This window comes from Myotis lucifugus, unplaced genomic scaffold (assembly GCF_000147115.1).
Source record: "Myotis lucifugus unplaced genomic scaffold, Myoluc2.0 scaffold_1732, whole genome shotgun sequence".
NCBI lineage: Eukaryota > Metazoa > Chordata > Mammalia > Chiroptera > Vespertilionidae > Myotis > Myotis lucifugus.
In genome coordinates this window covers 27,560-37,103 of record NW_005872780.1, presented here as the reverse complement: position 1 = coordinate 37,103, position 9,544 = coordinate 27,560, and the positions used below count along the sequence as shown (strand labels likewise).

The 9,544-nt window shown below is 50.2% G+C and overlaps 1 protein-coding gene across 1 annotated transcript in view; it reads left to right on the top strand.

Annotated features, from left to right (window-relative positions):
* PIK3R6 (phosphoinositide-3-kinase regulatory subunit 6) overlaps window positions 1-9,544 on the top strand; it is a gene marked incomplete at its 5' end in the record, with an annotated part of 17,226 nt that overhangs the window by 5,143 nt on the left and 2,539 nt on the right. The window contains 7 exon segments of the mRNA XM_023748727.1: window positions 3,051-3,161; window positions 4,684-4,774; window positions 4,982-5,052; window positions 5,460-5,550; window positions 5,738-5,746; window positions 7,389-7,412; window positions 8,011-8,093. Coding sequence (XP_023604495.1) covers window positions 3,051-3,161; window positions 4,684-4,774; window positions 4,982-5,052; window positions 5,460-5,550; window positions 5,738-5,746; window positions 7,389-7,412; window positions 8,011-8,093 — 480 coding nt within the window.

Below are 9,544 nucleotides of genomic sequence, written 5' to 3'. Positions count from 1 at the left end.
GCCCCACAGTTGCCTCTGTACTAAACACATACGGACTCTTTTTTCTTGTCATTATTCCCTAGATAATACAGTATGACAGCGATGTACACAGCATTCACATTGTATTAGGTGTTAGAAGTAATCTAGAGCTGACTTAAAGTACACGGGAGGTTGTGGGTAGGTGACTTTATATAGGGGATGTATGAGCATCCGCAGATGCTGGTACCCACAGGGGTCCCGGAAGCAATCCCCGTGGTTACTGACTGTACTTTGGACAAAACCACAGCGGAAAAGATGAAGGAAAGCATCCTTGCGTGAGCGTGTAGGCCAATGACACTCCTTCTCTTGTGAGTTTCCTGCGATGCTTTGTCTGTGGTTATAATAGCGAATGCTTCCAGGGTCCGTCCGTGTGCCAGGCGCTGCTCTGAGCACTTAACGCAGGGCATCCCTACCAGGTAGATACTCCTGTTGGCGGGTGCTATTGTCTCCACATCCCCATTTTACAGCTCACGCAGCGGAGGCACAGAGATTAGGTAACCTGCCCAAAGTGACCGAATGAGTGGTAGAGTCCCTCAAGGAGTCAAGAGCACATTCTCTTACACCGCGCCACCCCCACCCCTGGCGGCCGATAATGGGAAGAAGCTAGTCTCTTGCTGACTTGAAAAGGCCTTGACATATTAAGAGAATCTTTTCCTTTTTGCAATCATATGTGTTGCAGACATTTAATTCCACTTTATTACTTGCCTATCAATTATGTCAACAGAGCTTTTGATCTTCAAAAGTTTAATACATTTGTGTAGACATACATAGCACTTTTATGTGTTGAAAGGACTTCTCTACTGATTAAATTGTACCCAAGATTAAATACATTTTCACTGATAATTTACCCTAATACTTTGAGCATCTCCACTTTTACATTTAAATGACCTATCTGCCATTAATTTCAGTGTTTAGTGTGGAGTATGTAATTTTTATTTTTTCCAAATGGTTAGCCAGTTTTCCTAAGCTATTAATTGCATAAACCATCTTGCTCCATCCATCTGAAATGCCACTTTCATCATTTACTAAATTCTAACATATGCTTGGGTTTATTTCTGGATACCTGTTCTTTCTCATTCGTCTATTCAGTTCTGTACCAATTAGCACTTTGATATTTTAATAGCTGTCAGGGTAAGCTTACCCCCTTACTTCCCTTTTTCAAAACTTTTCAGAATGTGCTTATTTGGGTTTGTTTCCAGAAAACTTTCAGAATTTTTTCATTTTTCTAAAAATTTTATTGATTTTTTTTTAAAGGGAGAGGGACACAGAGAGAGAAATATTGATGTGAGAGCAAAACATCACTCGGCTGCCTCCTGCATGCTCCCTACCAGGGATCAAGCTGGGCATGTGCCCTGACTGGGAACCCAATCTGCAACCTTTCGGTGCACGGGGTCGACAACCAACCAACTGAGCCACACTGGCTGGGGCTTCGTTTTATTTGTAATTCCCTTGGGATTTTGATTGGAATTTGGAGGAGAATTAGCATCTTTAGCATATTAAGTCACCGTCTCTGAGACCGAAGTATAACTCTATTTATTAAGGTCTTCATGTATATCCCTCATGATAGTTGTACAGTTCTCAGCATATAGATTTGACCCATTTCTTGCTTAATTTATCCTCATATTTAATAGTTTTTTCTTGCAATTGTGGATGGTATCTTTCTCCCATTGTTTTTGGATGGTGTTACTGCTAGTATAAAAGGGACTTATTGATTTTTACGTATTTATTTTCAAACTTGCCACTTTACTGAGATCTCCATTTTGCTTTAGTGCCTGATTGATTGGGGTGCCTTCTTATATCTTTTATTTGAATAAAGATGTTGGGGGGGGCATGTTTTCTTTTTTTAAATATATTTTATTGATTTTTTACAGAGAGGAAGGGAGAGGGATAGAGAGCTAGAAACATCGATGAGAGAGAAACATCGATCAGCTGCCTCCTGCACACTCCCTACTGGGTATGTGCCCACAACCAAGGTACATGCCCTTGACTAGAATCAAACCTGGGACCTTTGAGTCCGCAGGCCGACGCTCTATCCACTGAGCCAAAGCAGCTAGGGCAGCATGTTTTCTGAATTATTGCTTATCTAAAAATGTCTGCATATACATGAAAGACTATTTAGCTAGGTATTAAAATACCTTTTCCTCAAAACTATGTGCCTTTATTGGTAGTTTTTTCCCCCTGCCAGGACACATATAAGATTTTGGTTTTCTCCTGCTCTCCATCTCCTTATAATTAACAATCTGTATGACCCTTACACTTACTCCAAAAGCAGTTTCCACACGAGGAGACTGGAAACAGTGTGTGTGATGCAGCATGACTAGAATAAGTTCCTAGTTCTTCAGCATGACCTTTTTGAAGGGAACAGTATTCAGTAGATCAGATGTGAGAATCAGAAATCTCATAGGGTCATACACAGATGGGCTAGATAAACTCTGAGCTTCTTTCCAACACTGATACTATCAGATTCTATGTAGACATTCTGCTCTATTTACCTAAAATACCAAATTATCATGCTTTAGAATTATATGGGGCTTGGGGGGGGGGGGGCGCTGGAGGACATTGCACTAGTCCCTTCCCAATAATATGTAAAAAATAGTTAGGTTATTAATATATTCAGATACCACCAGAACTGAAGGAAACATCACCTTCTGGTTCAACTTCTCATGCCCAAGGTTAGTGATGTGAGAGCAAACCTAGAACCCAGTCCAGACTCTTATGTGATTAGTTCTATCCTCAAGCATCTTGTCTACCCCAAGCACCCAGCACAATGCTTTGCACATCGAGGTACCAGGTATGTCTCGGTGCAATTACAATGAACCCAAGTCCCTGGGGAAATGGGGTTCTGCACAGGCATATTCTGACTAGAGTGGAAGTTGGGTCGTAGGAAAGGCTTGGACTGTGCTGAAGGGCCAGCTGGGTTAGTCCGTCACAGAGGATAGGTGGGGGTGATGGGGTTTCTCTCTTAAGAAAGTGGCACCTCCCACCGTAGCATGGAGGGAGGTCGTTGAAAACATTCTCTGTCTCCCTCACAGCCTCCCTCCCTGGACACATCCCAGACTGTAGACCCCTTCATCCTGGATGTCATCACCTACTATGTCCGCATGGGCACCCAACCCATCTATTTCCAGCTCTACACAGTCAAGGTAAGCTTTCCAGCTGGGGCAGCCTGCTGGGCCCCAGGACCCCACCCCTGAGTACCTGGCTCTGGGGAAACACAGGTTACCAGGGTGAACGTCATAAACCCACCTGGAGACCCCGGGCTGTGAATGTTATCTTCTTCCTGGGTTTCTTCCTGGATTTCTGTGAGCGCCTGCAGGCTAGTTTCCAATGGCCACCTCCGCCTCTAGCTCCTTGTGGAAGTCCTTCTAGCTTATGGAATTCTTGTTTTTACTCTGCTTCCTGGGGGAGATCTCTTCTTCATTGCCTCCTTGATTTTGACCTAAATAAAGGATTCAAGACTTTTCCTTAGTTTTCAAACTGCAAACCGAAACAACACAAAAGAGACAAATGGGGGGGGGAAATTCTCAGAGGTCCCTGGTACAGGGCGTGAACATAGCAGCTGCCACTGCCCTCAGCCAAAGGCCCCCAGGAGCACACCTAACGCAGGACAGAGAGGGGTTTCCCGACTTGCTGAGTGAGGGGGCCACACACCTGGAGAACCACGAGGCACCTCAGGAGGAGACTGTTAGAACTCACAGCGCCTGGCCTCCTGCCCGGTGACTCTGGAGAGGGCTCCGAAACATGTGACTTGGCTCTGGATCGCACGCTGTCAGGAATGATTCTACGACTGGGCATCTCTGTGGCTTTAACTGCTATTCTTTGGCGCGAAGAAACAGCAGCCGCTCACTGTTTGCTTGGAGGGAAGGGGAGGGCTGTGGCCTGCACAGTCTTCCCATCTTTCCTGTGTTCAGACATGACAGTGGCGGGTCGGCTTTCTGTCTTGGCCCATCACAGTCACGGAGTGGCCTTGCCTTACAGTGTCGGCATCTATGAACTTGTTTATGGTCAACAGAACACGGAGACCGCGCCCTGAGTGCCAGGCCAGCTCCTGGCTGCTGGCGGACACGTTTTTCCTCTCTGCATCCTGTTCTTTTGAGGATCCTGTGGCTACTCTCCCCTGTTGTCCCAGCATCCTCCCTCCTGCCGCTCCCCTCTGCTCTGTCCCTCTTCCCTCAGGAGCCACGCCCACCCCCAAATTTCCTCGGGGTCTCCCTAGCCCTTGGCTCCCACAGCCCGGGCTTCTCTGTGCACATGGAGGACTGCCGGGTCCTCCGGTCTGGCCCTGACCCTTTTATCCTCCCCTACCAGGGTCTACAAGAGACTATTACCCCCCCTCATGTGAACGGTGTCCCCCGCTCCTGCCATCCACATTAGTGCTGGTTCCAGTAGTTTGGGTTTCAATCATACTTCCCTCCACTGTTGATAAATCTATGATTTGCTGGCATATGATATAGGCGTCGGTGATGGACAGAGTCAGATCCGGGTCATCACTGGATGCCACTCGGAACCCCGCGCTGGCAGGAGGGGCAGGGGGACTCCGACAGCTTCTGTGCACTCTCCCAGCACCCACATCCTCGGGCTCTGGGGCTGCAGGGGGAGCTGTCTCTGGCAGGGAGCCAGCCTTCTCCACCTCCGCCCCCCTCACCCCCCACCCCGTCTCTCCAGATCTTCTTCGGTGACCTGAGCCAGGACTCCGCGGAGGACATTTTCCTCACTGAGCTGAAGGTGAAGATCCAAGACTCCAAACTCCCCAAAGGTGAGCATCTGCTCCCGTTCCCAAAGCTCGCCCTGACTCAGCCTCCCCAAGCCTCATTGCCCCACCTGGCTGAATACTGAGGTGACCTGGGGTCCCTCCAAGCTCACCCGGATGGAAGGGCAGCCTGGCCCCCTGAGGCTCAGGGCGGTGGGGAAGCTGGGCTGGGGGAGGACCTCCCACCTTCAGCCTCTTCTCGTCTTCCCTCAGATGCTTTCTCCCCCAGGAGGAGAGGCGCGGCTGAGGCCCCCGGGGCTGAGCTCTCCCTGTGCTACCGGAAGGTCAGTGCTGGGTGTGGTCGGGAGGTGCCCCGGGATGGAAGCAGGTGTCAGGAGCACATGGAGGGAAAACAGAGCCAGCGGAGGCTTCTGCCCTTTTCTGGCCCCTCCCCCCGGTGCCCCAGCCTTCAGAGAGTTTTGTAGGAATGTGAGGGCTACCAGTGGCCTCCCATGTAGACAGGAGGGGACCTGATTTCAGGAACAAGGGGCTGTCCCCTTCCTCATTGGAGACGGAGTCCTCTGGCTCTAGTAGGCTGCACATGCCCCCTGGGCTGAGAGTGCTCCAAGCCCTTTCCGGGTCCCCTTACTGGGCAGTGATGACGCAGGTAAAACTCGAGGCAGGGGCTGGGAGTGAGACTGCTGATGTGAGGATGTGAGGGCCGCCATCTCTACCTGACCTCCCTCCCCAGGCCCTGCTCAGCCACCGGACCCGGGAGGTTACCATTTCCCTGAGGGCCACCGGGCTGGTCCTAAAGGCCCTTCCAGCCAGTGACACTGAAGGTGAGGAGCGGGGAACGCAGAGCAGAGAGAGGGCGAAGGGACAGAGGGCGGAGGATAGAGGGGGCAGTGACAGGAGGGGAGGTGACCTGGGGAGGCCTCCCACCCCAGCCCTGGGGTCATTGAACAGGTTGAGCTCCTACTCAGGCTGCCCGAGTGAAGCACAGCCCCGCCCTCAGATGCTGAGCAGTGAGCTCTAGCACTGGGTTGCGCGTCTGAGGCCTGATGAAGGCAGAGGGACTGCAGGAGGGGCTGCAGCAGCTCCTCCTCTGCACCAGGGCTGCAGGGCTAGAGTTTCATTTGAAAATTTTTATTTGAATTCTGTTCCATTGGGCAGGGACCCTCCAGGTCACACGGGGCACTACCAATCCAAAGTATCTACTAATTAACTATAGAATGACAGAGATCTATTGATACTAAGATTGTTATCTAATTATCTAAATCTAAAATTGAGATCCTAGAAGACACCAGGTTATGTGCATATAATTATATGCATAGATTATAGATGGGAGCTGTTCCTGTGAGCGCCCTGGCCTCTGGAATAACGAAAAGGGTGGTGATGTGGATTCCTAACCACCACGCACATTGCTCAGAGGCCATGTTATGTTCTACGTCAAACATATCCACTCCCGTAAGCATATCAACCCGATGACATAGGCATTATTCGTATTAGCCACTTTTTACGGGAGAGGAAACGGAAGAAAATGAAATAACTTGCCCAAGGCCACACCTCACACAAGAGCCAGATTCCCCACCTCTGCTCCTCACTCTTCCTCTGCAGCCTCCAAACCTCAGCAGGCCAGATGCACAGGCTGTGAGCCACAGGTGCTTGTGGAAGATTGTTCCAGAGCAAACAGTTTACCAGGCAGAACTGTATCTTGCTCACTGCCTAGCACACGTCCTGGCACATAGTAGGTACTCAGTAAACATTTAGTGAAGAAAGGAAGTGCTACTTTACGCCCAAAAATTTATTTTAAAACGAATGAATGCGCCCTAGCTGGTTTGGCTCAGCGGATAGAGCGTCGGCCTGCGGACTGAGGGGTCCTGGGTTCAATTCTGATCAAGGGCACATGCCTGGGTTTCGGGCTCAATCCCCAATAGGGAGTGTGCAGGAGGCAGCCGATCAATGATTCTCTCTTGATGTTTCTATCTCTCTCTTCCTCTCTGAAATCAATAAAATATATATTTTTTAAAAAGAATGAATGAATCTGGAATGTTCCAGAAGAAACACAGACTGAAAGTACACATTAGCCAGCCCGGAAGCCTCTGAGGAGTATGCCTCGGCTCCCTCCCTCCTCTTCTGTCCAACGATGAGCGCTGCTTTGCTAGCTCTCCCGTTAACGACATCTGTCCTGCACAGCATTTGCATTTATTTAAGGGCATCGTCGCTCCTAAATTGTCTTGGCATCTGTCACAAAGAGGACACTCAAGAAATAATCTGTTGATTTGATCACTTCCTGATAAAATGGCTTGCAGGCGGGTTGAATTTGTGGATGACATGAAACCCTGTCACAGCCAGACACTCGCGGTGTATCGGAGCTACCGGCCAGGGCACGTGACATCCTCTGCTTGTAGGTCTTTAACGCCCACCGTGAAGGGGACTGTGACTTTGGCAATAGCTCTAACGGAGAGGTGAGGTGGGGTGGGTGGAGAGCACAGATTCTAGGACCAGAAGGGCAGGCTTCAAGCCAGCTTTGTCCCTTACCGCCGTGTGACCCGGGCAAGTTACTGGTGACCTCTCTCCCCGTCTTTTCCCTTCTAAAATGGAGATAAGATACTAATTTATTACATGTCGTAAGTGACAATCTTAACTTCTTGTGAACTTTGTATTTCTTCTCAAGACTCGCACTGCCCACCCCCACTCGAGCTTGTGCCTCCTCCAAGTCTTCCATCACAAAACCCTGTCAGAACGGAGGCCAGACCCGCCTCAGGCATAGACATCTAAGAACCCTCCTTAGCAGGGAGCCGGGGGAGCCGGGGAGCAGCCACAGGATGGTTTGGACGCATTAGACACCATTCCGAAGCCCAGGGAAGGCCCTCAGCCTGTCGGAGTGCTGCGCTCCTCCCCCTCCGTGGTGCTTTGTTGTACACACATCCTGGGCCAGGTTCCTCCCCAGGAGCTGCGAGGAAGCTCAACAGAACCTTCTCCCATTGAAAAAGGGGTGCGCGGGGATGAAGAAAGGGGTCTGGGTTGGCTGCTCTGCCTGAGGATGCGGAAACTTGTGGATTCACCAGGGGAGGGAAATAGATAATATACTCAGGAAGGAACAGAAATGTGGCTAGGACCCAGGTGGAGTCAGGAAGGGGCTAAGCAGAATGTGGGAGAAGGTTCATGTGGGGAGGGGGAGTCTTCTTAGGACCTAGGATCTCAAACTGTCCTACTTGCCTGAAGGCCCATTCATAGCTGCCCCCCATCTCATTCCTTCCCGTTTCAAATCCCACCCACTCCCCCCCAAAATGTGTCTCCCCTTACAGACCACACGTGCCTGAGTGTTAACGTGACGGAAGTTGTCAAGTCGTCCAACTTGGCAGGAAGGTCCTTCTCTGTGAGTACTGGGAAGAATGGGAACTGGGGATTGTTCAAAAGGGCAGGTGGCTGGGAGTGCGGGGGGATCGGTGTTCAGAGGAAGGACTTGTGAGCCTTTCTGTGCCTTTGCTATGGAAATGGGTCTTCCTATCAGAAAGAATCTGCTTTCCAATCAGTCGGTTTGAAATATTGAGCATGAACTGGCATGAATAAGGCATCATAAGAGTGAAGGCCTTGTCCCCCAACTGCTGGCTCTCTGAAGACCTAAGACGTATAGAGGTAACTATAAAATACACATTCTGGCATCCCCTGTACTGCACAACCGCCAGACTCCTAAACACTATAGCCCGACCTTTGACCAAATCAAACCAGCTCTTTCAACCTCATTGCCCTTGGCCCTTATTCATACTTCTTGATATGGATTCCCTATTGATACAGACTCACCCACCTTCTTCCTGCCTGATGGCCTCTCCCGGCTTCTCCTTCCTACTTAGCTGGACCTTGGATCCCATGATTCCCCTGACCATGTTCTTAGATACCCTCAACTACCAGGCACATCCTCACTTTGGATCCAGCCTCCTCCTCAGTTTGTACGCTCATGTGGCTGAGTGTTTCTGGACTAAATCCTTACATCCACATAGACTAGGGCCACAGCACACTCATGACCTTCCACCTCACTGGAGCCTTGGCATCATTTAACCCATTTCTCTTCCATCTCCTCTGGGCACGGCTCCATCTGTTTCCCCCAGTGTTGACACCGCCTCCCCGCCCCCTGCTCTCTACTGCTCCTTCCTCTTAGCCTATAAACATGCTCACGTCTTTTCCATCCTAGAAAGAGAAATCCCCTGTGGCCTAGTCTATAGGGCGGTGGTAGAAGGGGGCCGGGGCCAGGAGACAGGCTGAGGAGTGAAAGGACCCACAGTGGGTTTGTTCCCTTCTCCCCTGACAGCAGCGGCCATCATTTATGCCAGCTCCTTCTTGAAAAATTATCATCAATAAACAGCCAACACGAACACAGTGCTTGTCATGTCCCAGGAGCTTAACATATGCTGTCTTTTCATCTCCATAACCGACCTACAAAGTGGCTGCTATTATTACCACATTTTTCCTAAATAGGTGAGAAACAAAAGCACAGAGAGATTAAGAAATATGTGCAAGGTCACACAGCTGATACGGGGCAGAGCCAGGCCCGGGTGCCTGGCTGTAGAGTCTGGGCTTTGCCCCTCCTCCCGTGAGACTCTGCCCATGGATTTCTGGCTGGCCTACCCCAGCCCCCAAAACTGCAGCAGAGATGCCAGGACATGCTTGACACCCCAGCCCCCCACCCGTTTAGGCTGCTGGTGCCTCTGCTCTGTGACAATGCAGAAGTAGCTTAGCTCAGTGGTTCCCAGCCATGCCTACATGGAGCTTATTTAAAATGCTCGTGCCTGGTCTGGCTGGGAGGCTCAGTTGTTGGAGCGTCATCTGGTA